This window comes from Diorhabda carinulata, chromosome 6 (genome assembly GCF_026250575.1).
Source record: "Diorhabda carinulata isolate Delta chromosome 6, icDioCari1.1, whole genome shotgun sequence".
Lineage (NCBI taxonomy): Eukaryota > Metazoa > Arthropoda > Insecta > Coleoptera > Chrysomelidae > Diorhabda > Diorhabda carinulata.
In genome coordinates, this window is record NC_079465.1 from 27,010,233 (window position 1) to 27,031,864 (window position 21,632).

A 21,632-nucleotide genomic window follows, 5' to 3' on the forward strand; every position below is an offset into this window, starting at 1 on the left:
GCGAACTTTCGAAAATAATCGTATTTGAAACCAGCAATACTGGTACTGACTATGCTATGGAATTTAACAATTAAGTACTCCTCCACTCTTAATTTTACTCGCTACAAAGATAGAGACAAGATTTCATTGATCTCGAGCATTATTTCACGCAGTTAGAAATAGTAGTGTAATGAGAGTTTAAGCTGCAATTTCGCCGCTGCTCACTTTGCTTATGAAAAATAATAATATATCGATAGAAAGCTGAAAAATTTATCTTCAAAATGACGTAAGATTCGTCTAAATCGGATATTTTCATCGGGAGTTATGGATTTTTATTCCCCACGCTGGTTGAAAAAATATAGCTTGACGCGCGGAAACGCTTACCTTCAACAATTTTTTTCAGGAATAAGGTGCAATTTGGCGAAATTGTTGTAACAACCTTTTGTTTGTAAAATTTTGTGCCCTTTCTTATTCTACAGTTTTTTTTGATAAGACAATCTCATATGTTCTGAAATTACCTCAAACAACGAATTTGACGCGTATTTTGGCGGGCTCGCACCCCCCTTAGGGGGTGATGAGATTCTTCATAAGTCATATGCCCGTTATGACCTACAATTAAAAAAAATATCGCAGGAGCAATTTAAATTGAAGTTCTAGCCCTTTTTACTGGCCTATTTAGTCATACTGCATGTTTGTCTATGTTTATGGAATCATAAAAAACTAAAAATTAATAAAATTGCGACCTCAAGTCGAAGAGTGTTTCTAGATAAAAATATTCCCATAGATGCGAACAAGTTGAAAAAAATCTCTATAGACGCATCCTGAAGATATCCTGGACTGACAGAATCACCAACGACGAAGTACTAAGACATCTTACATAGGACACTCTTCCACAACGACAAATACCTACTGCTACAGAACATAATGCAGGGCAGAGTTGAGGAAAAGAAAGGCATCAGCAGGAAAAAGAAATCCTGGCTCCTTAACATGAGAGAATGGACAAATCTCAGCGTCGGAGAATTGTTTCGTGCTTAGAGGAACAGAGACGCATTTAAAAACGTGGTGGCCAACTTTCAATGAGAAGACGGCATGAGAAGAAGAAGAATGGTTGATTGGGTTTTAAGAAACATATCTTTAAAAAAATAGAATTTTTAACAGAAATCTAATTATATAACATATAATAATTCTAACGCAGCGTCCTGCTTTTCAAAAATGTGTAAGGTTTATCAGTTAACTAGGATAGCAATATTGTATAAGAAAATGAAGAAAAATGAGAGCTGTATTGTCCTTTATAGAGGTTTGATTACTTATTCATACAAAAGTTGTCTGAAGATCTTATGACCTTAACCCAAATATGTCAAATATATTTGCGCTAGCGCTTAGAGATTCCCACTAAAATTTCAGTTATTTTGGACCCTTAGTTTCTGCTTTATAATCGTATAAGTTGGATTTTTCTGGAAATGTGGAAAATTGAATATAGAACTGTTTTTGGAAGACGATGCGCCAACTCAAATGAAAGAGGAGACTCCAAACGCTCTCTGCTACGAACAATATTTATTTCATAGACCTTATTTATCTTGCTGATTCACTGAAGACTATTCCACATATTTCATGTGTTTATATTGTCGAGTATTATTTTATCGAGATTGGTGAAAATACTGATTATTGTTTGTACACAATAGTACATTCATCGACTCTTGCGGCATTGGTATTTCATTGAAATTAAAAGTCACGTTTAGCACATTCTTATTATATTCATAATATAAATACTTGTATAATGGGTGAACAAATATGAATTCCGAGGTGTGTGGGTATAATTTTAAGGAAATTTTTTATCAAAAATAGAATTTTCGGCTCTTAAAAAGTTTCCATTAGGATTTTGTCATCTATATCTGATGTAGTAACTTCACTTTAATCTCTGCTCATACAAACAAATAAATACTCACAATTTAGTCCATGGTACTCTTATGATAATATTTTCATAACTTTTTCTTGTTTTTCTCAATGTTTTCCATGTAAAAAAATACTATTTAATTAACTGGAATAGTGTTGTTAACCTTTTAGAATTCACTTATCCGTTCAACTGAAGTAGTTTTATTTTCATTTTCCCTTTATTTGGGATAAATTTTGGGTAACTTCTGTAAATACTTGAGGTAAGAATCGGATCAGTTTTAAATTGAAACGAACAGAATTTTCTAATAAAACATTGTACTAATCCATTCCCTTAGTTATATTTCCAAGACATGATTCAGTTTCTTAACCAATTTCTTCATATGCCATCCAAAACACAAAAACTCCTTTCAGCTCAATAAACTTTTCCCAGTAAAGTTCAATAAGTTCTTGGCTCTTTTTCCATCATAATCATTCTTGAGGGAATTCCACTATTTTGGCTGTGAATATAACATTTCTGTCATAATTTAGAATACGTTTAGATCTCTTACTAAGTCATCAAAGATGTGGTTCAGCCAAGGCCTAGAAAAATGTTCATTGTGGAGTAGTGGAGCCAATTATTAATGTGATTAGTGGACTACCTAATTATTCTTGGTATCAAAAACTTCATATCGTATATTTTTTGCAATTACTATCATTGAAAGTTGAAAGTAATTAGGTACTTTCTTTCCTTTTAAAGTATTATATAGATACTACATAAAAATAAAATCTTCTTCTAGATGATTTGTGTGATTCATATTATAATGGAAGATAGTTAAGACATTTGAGCAGTATGGTAATGAAGAGACATGCCTGAAGAGTTATTTTTTAATAGAGAAAGGTCTAAAGGCGGAAAATATCAATGATAAAAAAAATTAGAATCAAATAATATTTAGTAACATGTTTGGGTGATATTTCCAAAGGAAAGGCTCATCACAATTTTAACACCAAAGATTTTTCCTTGTACAAATTGTCATGCAATCATATTAGTATCATTAAGGAGTATTTTTATGCATAAAAATTAGTCATATTTTCATTATTTATAAATTAACAGTCATAATATTTGATGAAAATAACTTTTTTTAATGGCGTGATTCCCGTTGATACTTGTCAATGCCGTCAAAGGCGCATAAATGAGCTAATATTTATATTTTATATACTTGTGCAATAAAAACTTGAAAGGCAAATAACCCGTTTCTTGGAATAGATGTTAACTATGATAATAACTCGTATGGATGAAAAAATAATGACTATAAACCTCGACCTTCTTTGGGTACCTACTGTTGATGTTTTTATACTAAAAAAAGAAGCATTGTCCTTCCGACATGTTGCAATCTAACATTAAAACTGAATCTTTTTCTTAAGTAATAGAAATAAATCTTTCAATCGTCATGATACTTAATGAATATATCAATTAATCCATTGAAATATGAATCTACGAATCAATGAATCATTAATGATTCGACGAGTCAACCACGAATCAGCAACGAATTAAGTACGAACTGACAATAACGAGTAAACAATGAACGAACGACGAATCGGCATAAAATTAGTAACGAATCAATAACGGGTCAACGAAAAATCAATATCGAATCAACATCGACGAAGAACAAATGAATAATGAACCAACAACAAACCAATTCACAATCAATAACAAATTAACAACAAATCAGCGGAGAATTAACAACAAACCAATACTTAACATAACTAATCAATAATGGAACAAAAATGAATTAACAATAAAGTAATAACGAATTAACAATTAAATAACAAAGAAATAACAACGAACAAACAACGAATTTACAACGAATCAACAAGAAATAGAACACGAATCAAAAACTTATCTATAACGATGCAACAAAAAACCAATATTTAACATAACCAATCAATAATGAAACAACAACAAATCAACAATGAATTAACAATAAAGTAATAACGAATTAACAATTAAATAACAAAGAACTAACAACGAACTCACAACGAATTTACAACGAAGAATAAAGAATCAAAAGCAAATCAACAAAGAATCATCGAAGCAACGAATCAACAACATATCAATATTTAACATAACCAATCAATAATGAATCAACAACATATCAACAATGAATTAACAGAGAATCAATAAAGAATCAACAACAAATCAACAAAGAATCATCGAAGTAACGAATCAACAACATATCAATATTTAACATAACCAATCAATAATGAATCAACAACAAATCAACAATGAATCAACAATAAATTAACAAAGAATCAATAAAGAATTAACAACAAAGTAATAACGAATTAACAATGAATTAACAAAGAACTAACAATGAAATCACAACAAATTTAGAACGAAGAATAAAGAATCAACAACAAATCAACGAAGTAACGAATCAACAACATATCAATACTTAACATAACTAATCAATAATGAATCAACAACATATCAACAATGAATTAACAGAGAATCAATAAAGAATCAACAACAAATCAACAAAGAATCATCGAAGTAACGAATCAACAACATATCAATACTTAACATAACTAATCAATAATGAATCAACAACAAATATACAATGAATCAACAATGAATTAACAGAGAATAAATAAAGAATCAACAACAAATCAACAAAGAATCATCGAAGTAACGAATCAACAACATATCAATACTTAACATAACCAATCAATAATGAATCAACAACAAATCAACAATGAATCAACAACAAATCAACAATAAATTAACAAAGAATCAATAAAGAATCAACAACAAAGTAATAACGAATTAACAATGAATTAACAACGAAATCACAACAAATTTACAACGAAGAATAAAGAAGAAGTAACGAATCAACAACAAAGTAACATAAAATAGACAACAAACCAACAGCGATTCAAAAACTAATCTAGAACGATAGAACAACAAACCAATACTTAAATAACCATTCAACAATGGATTAATAACGCATTACGAATTAACAACGGACTAACAAATGAATAAATAACAACAAATCAACAAAGAATCAATAAGGAATCAACAACGAATTGACAAAGAACTAACATCGAATTAACAACGAACTAGTAGCGGATTTACAACGGATGAATAAAGAATCAAACACTAATCTATAACGATTTAAGAACAAACTTATACCTAACCTAACCAATCTATAATGAATCAACAACAAATCAACAATGACTTAACAGAGAATTAATAACGAATTAACAAGGAATTTATCTAAATACACTGTGTACGCTGACACCACACCAACATTCACAATTACATGTTTGAAGTGCGTTTCGGTAGCTAAATTATCCTCTTCAGAAACTGAAAAAGAGGTTAGAGGTTTTCAACATAAATCAATTACGAAGGAGGTGAATGTGAAAGAGGTTCGTCAAACAATGATAAATCACGTCAATCATCCCCTTGAGTGATATCCATCATCATTTACTCTTTAAATAATATATCGTTAATAGTATTTGTCCAAGAACCTAGTATGTTAAACAGTTCAAGTTCACTATCACCAACTTTTTCTATACTCCCTATATACTGTTAATTCAAACAATTTCACCAAAATTTCGATATATATTTTCAGCACTATTTTGAGAATAAATACATGAAATACAAATTTTCTTGTTCTCAAAGCACCAAATGCATTCGGAAGCATTAGAAAATTCTTATTTAAACCAGCTAAAACTTGACTGTGAGATTGATACGCCTCAACCAAGTTTAACTCGGTTCAATGCTCGAATACATCATTTATTTTGCAATAAGAAACTGTATGAATATATAACATAGAAGTAAATAGGTGATTTGTAAACAAAATGATAAATTCACCTATAATTGTCATTTTATTATGTATCTATACATAAAAAAATTAATTAATCAAGCCTCGTGTTCGTATAATATTCTATTTAGTTTTAACACCTGTCTATTTACAGTATTCAGGGTAGACAAGGTATTGCTCGTTAACGTTTATTATTACTTGACATCAATAGATCCTTCATAATGAAACAAATAATTGATTGTACAGAATTTTTGCATTTTAGAAATCAATCGAAAACTAGCGATACCTTCTCTAGTTTACGTATACTGAAGATTGATGGCGGCCAGTTGTCAAGGAAATTTTGAACTATATTGGTCAAGGCGAGTTAGAAGTGCATAACAGACTTGATAAATACGTTGAGAAATCTTGTGTGTGCTCGATAATATTTTCCGACGATTCACATGAAATATTCAATATTTCGTTCTCGATCTAATTTTTTCGGAAAATAATACACTCCGCCAAAAAAAAGTATCGTATCACTTTGAATTCTAATTATTGCAATGAGATAAATAACTGTTATTATCTACAGTATCAGTCAAAAGTTTTTAACCAATTTATTCATTAAATTTCAAAATTATATATTTCCAACAAATTTCTCTTTCAGATTGCAAAGGTTAAAACGGTGTCTTATAAAGCAAAAGTTAATTATTATTTCGGTGTTTGTGATTGTAGTTTAGTCCTTACTAATCCCGTGAGATTCAAAAACGTGCTGTGATTTATTCTTTTTCAAAAAAGACATCTTTTTGTTTAGTTCCTATACTAATTGTTTATGTTTAAATTTAAAATTCCCTGACGTACCGTGGACTATAACGTGTATACAAGGAGCTTTGGTGTACAGGGAGGCCTCGAAAAACCAAAACCGCTGAAGAAAAACGTGCCCAAAGATAGCAGTTCAGTTCAATGAATATAGAGATCTGTCTTGCGTGAAAAATGTGATGGAATGTAATTCAAAATATCATTTAAGCATTTGGCATTCTATAGAATGCCTAGGTATTATAAAGAAAGCATAAGGAAAGTATGTAATACTTCTTTTAATTTATACCTTGCATAAAAAAGTTCGTATAAAACTTTTTAAATCATTACTGAGCTTGTATAGTATTTTTTTCCATCAAGAAACAATGATTAAATAACACACAAGATTGTTTTGAATCCATTGCTTCAAAAATAACAATTGTAGTTTCGCTTAATCGTCTGTCACTTTTTTCAGACTAATCGAAATGTCTTAAAATTTCACACAGTCTTTTGACAGTTGATACTTCATAAACGTCATATGGATTTGTCAATAGCAGCGCCATCTGTGTGTCAGTCACACGACTTATTGAGTGATGTAGTATGTAGCATTTTGAAAATGTAATAATAAGTTATTTTGGATTCACGATACATTCTATACACCATTACTCAGCTGTAAACGGCCTAAAATACTTTATTAGACAACTATTAAGGTTACTTTATGAATACATGGTATAATTGCATATATACACTCAAATTTTCGAAACAACTTTGTATTGAATTATTGGCTAGAATATTCCCTTCCAGTAGCTTCTTTACCATTCATCGGTCTTAACGCAATTAATATCGAATTTTGGTTGACGTAATTGTGAAATAACGAGTGCATTGACATACTGGGTTGATGAAATAAATCTGAAAACCTTGATTCGATAATCGTTTTCTCTCATGCGAGCCATATTTCGTTACGTAGAATATGTATTTCTAGTTAATTCATTCCCTATAGTTAATTGGTATAAATTTTATGATACAAATTGTGTTAATTATGTTCAAGTTTATCTTATGATGATATTCATTTATTTAACGTTCGATATACACTTTATTTGAATAATATTTCCATAACTAACAAATATATTTGAATTATTAGGTGCATAATAAGTGGTTTGTTGATCTATTCGATGAAGCAAATGTTGAACATTGAATTTTATTTATATTTTATTTTTTTGTTGAATTGTACATTTTGGTTATTATGTTTTCTATTAACTAATATTTTTATTTTCTCGTTTTCCTGTGTGTATGTACAAAGTGTGATAAAAAACATTAAATTTTTCATTTTACCTCGAGACACTTACGAGGGTTGTACGGTACGAACTAAGTCTACAATAAAAAACAAACATTTTATAGAAATGACGATTTGGTTTTTACCATGTTGTCACATACACTCGATCCAGTCAAGTTTGGAAAGAAAAGAAAAGCGCACGGGTTTAAATATAGAGAATACTGTGGATGGACTAATAGTTCGTAGCCCGAGACGACCAATTTTATCTATAGAAAAGCGGAGATGTGAGCTTGTGTGTTTTAATTGTAGTCGATGTAAATAACACCATGTAAATCTCAAAAAAAAACGGTTGCCATCACCATGTCCACAGTAATAGCGTTTCTGGCGCCATCAGGCAGTGGAGCTGAGTACTTATCGTTAGTTTAGATTCAGAAAGTGTTCGGAGGCAGTGAATTGAGTGAATACTCCAAAAAAAAAAACGGTTGTTTTCTTTAATTTCTTTAATTTCAGCATCAAAATGAACAAGAATAATTTTGGCCTGTTATACGTTTTTTGTTTTTTTCGAGATTACACATTTAGAGTATGACCTTGACCTTATTACTGATTTTAATTTTCTGGAATCATTGATTATAGTCGTGAGCACACTGCTCACCAAATTACTTTCCAATTGTGAGTGTTGTTGTGGTTATAGCGTTGATAATGAGTAAAGTTATATTTTTTTTTACCGAAAAAACGGTTTTTGCTTCCTCTTGGGCATTTTTGTCTACTACTAACGAAAAATTTTCCCACGCTTTCCTTAAAAAAGTTATATAGACACTATAAATATACCAAAATAAATCAGCTTATTAACATTTGCTGCGTGCGAAACACATGCCTTTAAATAATTTCTCCAGATTCACGTGAATGTGGATAAGAGGTTTGATAGTAAGGATCACGTGATGTTTTTATGCGCGTACAATTTGCACAAAATCCTAATTGTTCATAATCATTAGATAAATGCATTCGTATTAAGAATACTTGAAAATATGAAAATTTGCGATGATCTGGGAAGCAAAAGAAAACTTTTTTGTGAAGCATTTACATCAACTTTATGCTTTACGTGAAATTTTACCATCTCGCTCTTTTTGAACGGGAAACATTAATTATTATTCACTGCATCATGAAGTTGTTATTATAAATAAGAATTGAGTCATCAATGATTCTAGTTTTGGAATAGTTTTGCTTCTACATCGGTTGTCATTTAATAGATGACGTTCGTTAACCAATATTCCGTTACAAAAAAAATAATCATAAATAGTTTATCGTTCAATTAATTCATTCATAACATTGTAATATTTCATTGATAAATAGATTGAATATTTGAAATTTCCTGTGGTTCAAATAATGTTTCTATAAGATTATAATAATTGCTGTTAACCCACGATATTTATTTTTTGATAAATATGGAAAAATAAACATATTTTGTTTATTGATTTGTAATAACTGTAATAATAATCAGTTCTCGGTTGCTTCATTTAATCGTTGATTCTATTTTTGACACCTGTTTGGTTTCTCACACATAAACAATTTTAAATGATAAAGTTATTCTATAAACAATCTTCATCATTTCATTTCTTTATAACGAAAACGTGGGCAATAACAAACTATTTTCCAAATTAGTTTAATAATTTTAGAAAATCTTCAATAATCTACTTATAATTCCAATATAAAAACACAATTAAACATTATTGCCTATTAAAGTCGATTCATAAACATGTCTTTGCAGTTGCCGTTCGCGAGTGACGTTTGCCGTTTGACGTTCATAGCAAATTCACCCTATTCATATACTTGACGTGATTGCCGTTAACCTACAAATTTTGTTAATGCTTTTGACATGTTTACTGCTTTTTATTATCGTGATATTTTGGTTTATAATCCAGTATTATTTGAAATAACGAATGGAAAACAAGCAAGACCACCATAAACGAACAACATAACCCTACCTTAACGCTCTAACGTCAAACGTCAAAATCACGTGACAAACGCAAATGGATGTGATTGGATCTTTTATATTGCTACGATCGGCTGACAGAAAATTTTATGTTGAAAGTTACCAACGGTAGATGGCAATGTTAAACGGCAACTATGAATGGGTTTTTAATTTTGTAACAGCAAACGGTAACGGCAATGGCAAACGGCAAGTTTATGAATCGGCCTTTATACTCTAACTTAGTTATTTTAAACTTGCTGTGCAAATGCTTCAGGGGGTTAATTTGGGTAGAGCTACGTATGAATCTGTGAAAAATTCTGTTTCAGTAGATAAAAATATATGAAACATTCAACAACTAGGAAAATATTCAATTTAAAAATGCAAACAAAACGAAATGCCAATACAAATAACCTAAAGTTTTAAGAATTGCTTACTCGAGGGAGCATTGTTAAACGGGATGTAGAAAAAGTCTTATAAATTATAGAAAATTTTATTTATCTTATTTATTTGTTTTATCTGTTTAATATACCAAAATTCGAGGAAAACAACGATGACTTAACTAGGCTCATGGTGGTTGTGTAGTTTTTCGAGGGATTTCGATTGTAGACCCCTTTTTATAGAAGCTGGTCCAAGCCGACTGCTGCCGCTCGAGCTAGTAAATGGCAGTAGCCTACATGGAGACATTCATCATTTTTGTTTACTAGTTTATCTTTAAACCAATCATTTCTCTTACTTTACTATTTTCTCAACTTTCAATTTGGAGATCAGGGCAGCATGTTTTCCAGCGAAATATCGCGTGATGTCTAGCGGAAGCTCTTGGTTTCATTAAGGCTGGTGCCGCACAAACTGGAGGCTGGTAGTAGCCTATATGTAGACATTCATCATTTTTCTGGTTAGTGTACCTTTAAACCAAGCATTTCACTTCATTTTGACGTCTTTATAATTTTTAATATACGATGTCATCTTCAGGTGGAAATATTACAAGTTTACTAACATCGTTCTACATATTTATTTCGCTGTTGTTTCGAACAAGAGGCATCCTTTGATTTGGGCACGAAAAAGCTTGAATAGAGCTCCTCCAGGCATGCCGAAGCGAGACGAGAGCTATCGTGTATACTCACCAATTGTTTTGACGTGTATCGTCTTGGGTATCAAAATTTCGAGCTATTCTTAAACGTGTTTTGGAGTTTTTGTGAATTTTTTGCGGCAAAATTTTGGAACAATGATCTGTTAAATAGTGTGTATTTGATGACTACTCTTACATAATCAAATTAATTATTAATTTTATTAATAACGGAAGGAGTCTAGAGCATTTCAATATTGTTGAGATAAGTTTTTGATAGGTTTTGAATTAATTACTTTCGGGAATATCCATAGTATGATATAAATATATGAATATGTTAATATGAAATACAAGAAATATCAAAAAAGATTCTAATTTTCATTTTATTCATTAATTAACATTCAATACACTTTTCGTTCCAATTAAGTTTGAGTTATTAAGATCCGCAACAAGTTTTGTAAATTTTTAAATTTTGATTTTATGGTTTATTTGCATAAATAGATCCTTGAAACAATATAAATAATTGATTTTTCAGAATTTTCAAATCAGATTAGCACAAAGAATAAATAAATATCCATATTTCGTTCCTCATACTGACACTAATAACATCGTGGACATCATTAAACAACTAAAAATAAAAAAGAGTATAGATACCGGAAACTGGCCAAAGCAATTTAACAAAGCATTAGTTCATAAAAAACGCTAGCAACTAATTTTAGGTTCATATGTTCAATATCTCACTCGATTAAGATGATTGAAAACGATTCATGGATAAACTCCATTGCATTCGAAAAAACAGTACGGATCCAGAGAAAGGACAAGTACTGAAGAGGCGATTTGAGAATTAATGAGTAAAATAATTGATTTTCTCTATTGCTTGAAATAGGAATAAAAGGAAATTGTTCAAAATTTTCCAAGAATTAACTTAGAAACAGGAAACAAGTCGACAAGGCAGAAAATTATAGGAATGTGGAGTTCTGCAGGGTACAATACACTATTTAGTGATCACCAAGCTAAATATCTGGATTTATGGGACGCTCCATCTCTAGGGAATGTTTTAATTCAATATGCATATCAAAATACGAACAAAAAATGATTATTTACACTGAAAAAATTTAAATGCTACTTACCAATTTGTTAAAAGGAAGAAAAAATTGTTTATAATTTTGTAATAACATAGCTCAATAAGTAGTTTTGTGAGGAATAACCACAAATCTCCCCGTTCTGTAATATTCAATCTGCCCTTTTTTGTTAATAAGTTTGTAAAGACATTAAAACTTTTTTCGACAAGATATGACGAGGGAAACGTGATCAGAAGCTCTTGCACAATTTCCATAATTCCAGAAGGATCTTTCAAATATCCCTAATTAGTGTTAAGCTGAAGTAGCACCTCATTTAATCATATTCTTCTATTCATTAATATCATTCATAGACAGAATATTTTCAAATCCGATTTTAATCATCATGCAGAGCAATCAAATGTTGAACGTATGTCTGAATATCTTTATCAGGATATTCTATCTAAGACAAGTTTGAAAACTGTGAAAATTCGCGTTGACCAATATTTTCCTTCATACAATTTACCAAGAAAAGCTGAAATTACACCCTTTGTTTTTATTAAATTTAGACTATCCACTTGTAAGTTGAGGTCATTTTTTGAACAAATGCGATGTCTGCTTTGAGGTTGACTAGGATTTCATTTGAAAAAGGATCTTTACTCTTCAAAAACCAAGTCAAAAAGTTAATAAAATCTTGATAAACATGCACCAATCGTTTTTCTTCATATTTTATTAACTGCATTGGTGCATCGGTCTACCTTTTCGTTTGTTGGGATACTGATGTACTTCTGGACCCAAATAACTGATACGTTTGCATTGGATTGGTGGAGAAGATGTAGTTGAGTTTCAATAAGGAGACCTAGTGGATGCTTGACGAAAAGTGGATGAATGTTGTGGATGGATCTTATAAAGTCAACAATTATTGCGATGATTAGTGACTGTATATGGCATATAGTTCTCCAGTGTGGATAATATTATGAACATGTGATTTTCGTTGCTACTTCTAAGCTTTTTAGTGTTTTGGATGCGTTGATGTACCAAAAAGAGCTCAGAAATCTGCTGATTTAACTGTTAGGGTAGTTGTTTATTAGAAAATATTTTCCTAAAAGGGGATATTTGTTTGTTTGCTACGCAAATAAGTATTTAAACAATTTGTAGTAAAACTGCGATTAACAGGATTATTCTAGATACAATTGATGTAGCATATCCTCTAATTTTAGAATAGCTCCACTTTTTTTCAAATTTTTATTTCCTTATTTAATAATGAATAAATGATAATATTTATTCTAAACCGTCGACTAATGTATTTAATTTGTTTCTTGTCAAAGATAAAGCGAATTATTTCTTATCGGTAGAAAATAACGACTATTTGTGATGGTATAATTACATAAATAATTAATTTATTTGCTGATATTACTTTGAAATAATTGAATTCTTCTGTATAGTTCGATTACCCATTCAATGATTAAATAATTATTGATTTTTTCTTGTTATTTTAAGCACTTATCTATATAAAAAACTATTCACGAATAATTATGTAATAAATGTATTTAAGCAAACTGTTTTATAAATAATGGTAGCTAACATTTTGAGTTCAATTATAATTAGAGAACTGATTCTGATAGCAATTAACGTGATAATTATACAGGGTGTTTCTAAATTCATACGACAAGATTCGGGAGGTGATTGCTTGTATGAAATTGAGATTGAGTCTTTCCCATAACAAAATTTCATCAGCCCAAATATCATTCTTACAAGATAAGACTAAAATTCAATTTTAATTATTTATAATTTTAATTATTATAGAAACTTCTAGAATTCTGTAATTTTCATGCTCTTGTAAAGGATTAACCACGTGTCATTTTCAGCATTTATTATAAATCGTATTATATTTAACATCTTTACTATTGTGGGTCTTTTTTTTATCTGCAGCTATTGGTTTTGTGAAAAAAATTTGAGAGTACAAATTTTTTTAAATAAAACAATAATTGGGAGTTTTATTCATTAAACTCGCAATACTTCATATTAAAAAAAAGTTTTGACATGAAATGAAGTAAGGGCTGCTAATTCCACCCCCGTATAATATAACAGAAATATGGAAAAAAGATCCGTGGTTAGATCATTGCGAGTGCAAGAAAATTATAGAATTTCAGGTTTCTAACTTGTCTGAAATTCCATACGAGCATACTTTCTGAAGTTTGTCGCATGAATTTATAAACACCCTGTATATTAATGTCCTCAAGTACAGGGTAAGTGTCGATGGTTATCAAAATTGACTGGACTTCAATCCATCCAACAAAAATTGCAATCTTGAAACCAACCACTCAAGTAAATAGGTCACGAGTGTTGGTGATGCTGAGTTTACCTTCTGCAATTCCCGTATCCATTTACTAAGCAGATTTAGCACCATTCGACTTCTGAAATCTTCTTTAAAATCAAAAATCTGTTAAAAGGAAAACATAGGAGGGATAAAACCAATTCTAAAGGAATCAATATTTTGTGTTTTCCTTTATTAATTATTATTATTATTTGCAAAATTAACATTTTTTTTTATTTTGCAGAAATTCTTACCTTAGCTTTGGTAGGAGTCATAATGGTGTGTTGTTCCTGCCTCATCTACTTCTATGATCCACTCAATTTCATTATACAAAAGGTACGTACTCTTAATCAATTCAGGTTCTCCGAAAATTTCAACCTTTTAACCCCTACGTGAATGAAAGAGCAGCAAGACGTCATTATTTCCAACCGCAAAATATGGGTAACTGAATTCAAATGTTGCCATATTAGTTTGATTGATACAAACTTCGATATAATCGAAAAAGAAGTCAGATCAAAATTAAAAGATGAAAAATTCTGATTCTTCCTTCTTTGAATCCGTTTGCCTTATCCATAAGCATGATTCTCCCATTTCAGAAAGATCGTTGCACGGCTATCCACTTAGGAACACGTGCAGAATTAGTTAAGGGCTCAATATTTTACAATGCAAAAAAATGCACAATCACTTGCCAATTGAAATCAAATCGATATCATCAAAGATGAAATAATTCATCGATATATCCAAAGAGCGCGTTTGCCACATATTCACTGAGAAATTATGCACGTGTAAGTTATCTGCGCTTTGGGTACCGCGTCTGCTTACTTTCAACCAAAAGCACATTCTAGTGAACATTTCCTAGGCCTTATTGACGCGTTAAGCGAAATGAGTTGGATTTATTGCATCTCTTCATACCTGTAGATGGAACCTGGACCCATTACTACAGTCCTTAAGCGAAAAACATTCAAAGAAGTGGATTACAAATGGCGAATCTGTTACAGAAAAGGCACAGACAGTTATATCGACTAGAAAAGTGATAGCAACTTTTTTTTTGGAATTATAGGTTCACAATATCTACAAAAATGTACAACAATATCAGGATAGTAACACGCATCATTGCTTAGTGAGGTAAAGGAGGAAATTGCAAAAAACTACCAAATTTGAAGGAGTAGAAAGTGCTTTTCCATCAGATTAACACACTTTGATTATCGTCATGGCTAAAATTCGTGAATTTCACCCACTATATTCACCCAATCTGGTCACTAGCGACTTTAACCAGGCTCCTTACCTTGAAGTTTTTTATTGTAATAATTCCAATTTGTATTTGCTCCTTCATCTCTTCTGATTTCAAAATCTTTCCAATTTTTATATTGGTTCCATTCATTTTTTTTATGTTTATCATGTATTTGGTCTTTATATTATTAATTTCTATTATTTCTTTTTGCACTTCGAGTATTATCCTGATTGTTGCTTCTTCTAGCGATTCTAGGATTTATTCCTTGCTACTAGTGCTCTATCGCCTACATGTGCCACAAACTTCAAGGATGTTTTACAAGAGTCCTTTCAATTACAGCCTCTTTTATTGCTATTCGAGTGCTATTTTGAATAACATCCTCAATAGTTTATCACTTGTTTCACGCCTGATTCCACGTGTATATCATCTATCAAACCTTCTATGGTTAGTATTTGCGCTTTCGACCTTTCCAATGTTATTGGTGTTCATTTGATTAGTTTTTTCGGCTCTTTCATGTCTTTCGAGTTCTTTATTGACTTTCTACAAATTATATTATTGATAAATAGCATACGGAGGTGTTCATGTTATATTTGTAAAACTTTTTGTCTGGTCTACGGTCAATATATAGGTCTATGGTTCCTCTTCTGAAACCCTTTTGGTATTTTCCTAGCCTGTCTTTCCCTAAACCATTATTTTCTGTCTTATCATTTTTATTATTATTTGTGGTGTTAAAAAGCTTGACTGCCCTCTTATTCTTGATTCCAGATATAAACCTTTTCCATATATTTGGGATCAGTTATCATAACCTTCATTTCTGTGACATTGTTAGACGTTGTTAAATACATAAATGTTTTTTATATGAAATATGAATGTTGTTACAACATTGATGTACCTCGTACGTTATTATTTTGATAATTGAGATATTTTTGAATTTTCAGTTGCTTTCTATTACACCTGGAAGCATATTATTTGGATTATGGGCAGACCCTCCTTACACACCAGCGCTAAAATTCTACATTTTTAACGTAACGAATTCAGAACAATTCCTTAACGGCGAAGAAAAGCTAAATATTACTGAAGTAGGGCCGTACTGCTATAGGTAAAGATGACATACTTTTCATATTTAGTTATGAACAAGCTTCCTGAAGTTATTGCTGAAACTAAAACAGACGAAAACAGAAAGAGCATTATTAACTAAATTGGTTAGCGATACACTATAGTTGGTTATTAGAAAGTTTTTGGTAAATATTCTTGAGTAATTTTAGCTAAATATGTACGAGGATTTTCCAACTCAAATTATTAAAATAACTTCTTCAATTCTAGATTACATAGTCTCCGATTTCCTACCTCATGATTTGAATCACTTAGTATTTAATTTAGGTCTTTCTGACCATGAATTTGTATAACCTTGTAAATTTCTTCAGAAAAAGAGTTGGTTGGGATTTTGTATAAACAAAACTTTACCAAATTTCATAACTTATATTTAACAAATTATTGGCTTGATCTTTATGAAGATATTGACTATAAGGTGCTTCAATACAGCACTTCATCGTAGTCCTCGTGAAATTGATCATCACAAATCATGGTCTACGAAGGGAATACGTATATTATAAAATTTACAGAAAATCTTCATATCCTCAATTATATCAATAACTATAAATTATTTTATCGGAAAACTGTGAGAACTATTACAACAGTCGAATCTCTAGAGCTGGAAATTCTTCGAAATGAACTTGGTCATGATTTGATAAACAAAAAGTGTTTATCAAACTCTAATAACCTCGACATAGAGGTACTTAACAAATATTTAGCTATAAAATACCTACCAAAAGAATCACAGTGCTTTTCTTAAACCTGTAGATAGATTAAAGCTACTGCAAACTATAATTATCTTTCAAAACAAAACTTCCTGCGGCATTGATGGGTCCTTTGGAAAGAGTTTTTTCCATGACACTCGTAACTATCTTCGTATTGTATTATTACGAAACCTATCGAAGTTAATCGAAAGACTAATGAAAAACCGTCTTTTTAAATATAAACTCGAGAAAGCTGAACACTTTTCTGTTCCTCACTTAATAATAAATTTCTCACAGCCTAAGTTTCTTGTGATTTCTCTAAGGCCTTCGATTGTGTTCATGAAATTCTTATCAACAAAATAGAGTATTAGGGCAATCGAGGTACTTTTTTATAATGGTTTGTATCATATCTTGGATGTAGAAAGCAACTGGTACTAGCTGAGGGTGAAGTTTCGAGTAATTTATCAGCTGGTAGTGATGTGCCTCAGTGTTCAGTTTTAGATCTAATTCTTTACACTCTTACATTCTAATAATAAAGCATTTTCGTTTAAAATAGAGGCTCCTTCAGATGTTGCGACATCAAATGCAGTGACAGCAGTTGAAATTCGACGTTATAATATATATAAAACATGGAAAAATGGAACGTCAATTTCAGAGTCCCTCTTTAATTACAAAAAAACAATAATACAGCGCAATGCAAACTTTTTCCAACTATTTTGAAAACCGCAGAAGGATATACGAAAAGATTACATACACATTTGTCCTCAAAACAATCCTTAAAAATGGAAAAAGCAGCAACAACATCCACAGGTAGCTACCACTGAAAGGAAAAATAGTTTTAATAGGGACTATTTCAATAAAAATGACAGTCTTGATGATGTTTTAGCACGAAGGACTGCAGTGGATGAGTTCCTATTATTCAAAGTTTCACGGAAATATTAAAGAAGTAATTAAGAACATTCGCAAAATGGTTCATATCTTTAAACGAGTATCCTTGAAACATGACACTATACTGCAAAAGTTTGTGAAATTGGAACATAAAAAAAAGCTTTTTTGATCGCACTCCAGCGAAACCAGTTCCAATAGTTTGTTAACAAAGTTTGAAAGCCTTAAGTTCCTCAAATATTGTATCCAGAAAGCGCTTGTAGAACTGAATAATATCGATAGAAGTGCTTTGTCGTTCTGATGCTAATTGTGCACAGTCAATGCTTTTTCAAGTTTTTGTTTCACTAATTGAGCGACAATGAGTCACGTTTGGCTTCTTAATTGGAGACACGGCCACTTGTTAGATCGCATTAAACATCATTAAAGTGAGTTCCGTATTATGGAAGAAGTTGGAATGACAGTCTCAAAGATTTGTCCAAGCAAACAGCTTCTGAAGAAGCAGATTGATGCGTTCACTGGGAGAATGAAGAATAACTGTCAAATTGAAAAAGAAGATGAAAGAGAAATTGAGATGCAGAATGATTCCTTATTAATTGAAAGTGACTAACAACAACTAACTCACTCGTCACGTTAAGAGAAAAACTGCTGATTGACATACAAAACAGTATGATAAGATTTTCCTCAGACATATTCAAAAAAAGCGATTTGTCATTTTGAAGCAACTTCCATAAGAGTTTATAATTTTGAGTAAACTTATGAATATTTCAAAATGGTTCCTCTGAATTCCATTCAGCCAATGCGCGCTTTTTCAGCGTATGCATATTTGTCCAATAAACTTGGAGGTGAAACTTAGAAAGCAACATTAGTTGTAAGATTTTATTTTAACAATCCAAAGAGGTAATGAAACTTTTTAGAGAGATAAAAGTTAAGATTTTTGATATTGATCCATCTTACAAACATTCACTCAATTATTTCGCCAGAATAAAAAGAGATTTTCATGTAAAACAATGATTTTTAGTACATGTTTGTCATCTAGAGGTTATCACATAATCTCAGGATTGCCTGTATCCGATCCTGTATTACCAGGATTAGAATAAAGGTCCGGAATTTAATCCTCCAAATAAGTAACAACAACAATCTTATTTGTTATTAAATTGGCCTGTATTTCTAAGCAGAAATATTTTATAGAGTGGATCATTTTTTCTCTTATTCAGTCTCGGTTTAGTTAAAAAATTTGTCATGTCATACACGAGACGCATTTGCTAAATTTATGATGGGGCCAGACCATTTTTTGAAACTGTGAAAATGGTTTATTTCATGAATTTTGAGGTTGTAATCAGATGGGCTTGGCGAAAACCCACCAACTATTTTGAATATTGCTACTTTTGTATAACAAAAACCAAAGGTAATTTCGAAAAGAAAAATATCAGATTGATGATCCCAATTTTTAATCTGACATGAGACCTGTTGTTTTCTCGGTTTTATGGGCTTTATATAGTCTTTTAGAGTGCTGTAAGTTTACTCTGTGATTATTTCAATTTTATTTGACTACGTTTTACCAAAATATATGAAGTGTTGCCGGAGGATAATTTGTAGGAACATTGTTCGGCAAACCTGTCTATAGACATAAATTATAATAAAAGATTCTCTATTTTTTTCGCTTATTCGGAAGTATTTTAATAAAGAAGCGATTAATGAGAATTGGAAAAAGATAATAAAAAAATTGTAAAACATAAAATGTCAAGGACGCCATATTCAACTGTCATCAACAACTTGTACAGAGTATGGTGTATTCAAGATTAATTAAATACCAAAAAAAGTATTTAAAATGGTTGTTTTTTTTTGAAATTACGTAATATTCTATCAAAAACATTTTAATTAATTGGTCGGAAAGTTGACGTGAATAACATATTTTGAAAACAACTTGGTTCGAACAACAGATGTTTGAAATATGATATCTAAAAATTTTAAAATAATTCTAGGAAATGAACGAAACAATGTCATTTAATTCATACGATTAAACTCAGCGAATCAATTTAGAGAATGTTTCTTAGATAAAACACAGCAGTCTTCCTAAAAAATCATAAGCAAACTACATCCTAAAAGTGGAATGCAAACTGGGAGAAAACTTATATATCACAAAAAAGCGATGAAGAGAATATGGAAAAAGCTTACCTTAGTTGAGAAATAACATGAGATGGAGAGACCGTGTGTAGTAGAACTATGTTTGGGAATGCAGAGTTAATATACAATAACCAGAAATCACGAACGTCAACAAGGCAAGATAAAAATGTCAAATACAAGAAACAAGAAATTTCTGATCGTTTCTGTTATGATTCTGAACAGTTTATCTTTTCGAAAAAAAAAAAAAGAAAATCCATCGTAGATTATTCAAACAGTGCTCACACTAGTTACATATTGCAAACAAAGATAAAAATTTCTTTCTTTCTTTTTTGAATGTTATAGAATTGTTTTACTGAAATGGTCAAGATCTAAAGCAAAACTTCTTACATCTCGCTTACAACAGTAGAATTTGTGAGCATCTGATACTAAAGATCTTTTGTCCAGAAACAAAAATAAAGGAAAAAAGAAAAAAATCAGAAGGGAGTTCATTAGTTAATTCTCTGAAATACGTCCTGTTTATTATAGAACAGAAACAGATTCTTTGTGGTTTGCATGATGATGACATCGTTGGGCTCTTTGTTGTTTGCATGAGGGCATCGTTGAGCTCTTTGTGGTTTGCATGAGGACATCGTTGGGTCTTTGATGTTTGCCAAATGGCCTGTTGAATATTGATTATAAAATTCATTTGACAAATTAACAGAGTCATAGATACCTACTCAGAAAAATCATGAAATTTGAAAGATACGCAACTTACCCTTGCCTCTTTAACAAAATTTGTTGGGGGCATTCATTAACAATTCATATAATGTTTTATCGTAACATGAGATTCTGTCCAATAGTTCTGAACCATCCGGTTATTCTATTCCGTCCAAGGACCGTACGCGGCTAAGTGCTACTACATAAAGTTATCCAATATAAATCCGCTAACTACCTAAATAAATTGCGTGATCAACTATACAGCCTTACATCATCTGGATGATCAGTTCCCATCCCAGAATTAGAATTGAAACTGTACATTCGACTATTAATTTGAAATTATGAATATTTATTAACTCGGTGATTTATTTATCTTATTTATCTCGCTAGAACAGTAGACTCCGTTTTAAAGGCTGAGCCACTGATAATTCTAAACACCTCCGAGGACATTATTCAGTTGGCGGAAGGGTTTGACCCTGATGTACGAAAGATTCTTCTGTAGAGCTGGGATTTGATGGTTCGAGCTGAGTCTTCATTATGTGTAGGGATTGTAAAATATTCAAACCTATCTTATTCCTCACTGCAGAGTGCTTTAAAGTCCAAATTTTAAATGATCCACGGATAAACTTTGGCTCACAGAATCTCAGCGTATGTGTGGGATTGAATCGGTAGAAGGCTAAGAAATTTCCAGCGTTTATATTATTTTGGCTTTTGATAAGAAATTGAGGTGACTTGGAATGAGAATCCAAAGGAAAATATTCATTGTAAATTAAG

At 31.1% G+C, this 21,632-nt stretch overlaps 1 protein-coding gene across 2 annotated transcripts in view; it reads left to right on the forward strand.

Annotated features, from left to right (window-relative positions):
- Positions 1 to 21,632, forward strand: part of LOC130895348 (scavenger receptor class B member 1-like) — a 64,335-nt gene that overhangs the window by 37,087 nt on the left and 5,616 nt on the right. For both annotated transcript variants that reach the window (XM_057802585.1, XM_057802584.1), the window contains exons 2-3: positions 14,371 to 14,462; positions 16,296 to 16,456. In XM_057802585.1, the coding sequence (XP_057658568.1) occupies positions 14,371 to 14,462; positions 16,296 to 16,456 (253 nt within the window). The remainder of the gene's footprint in view (positions 1 to 14,370; positions 14,463 to 16,295; positions 16,457 to 21,632) is intronic.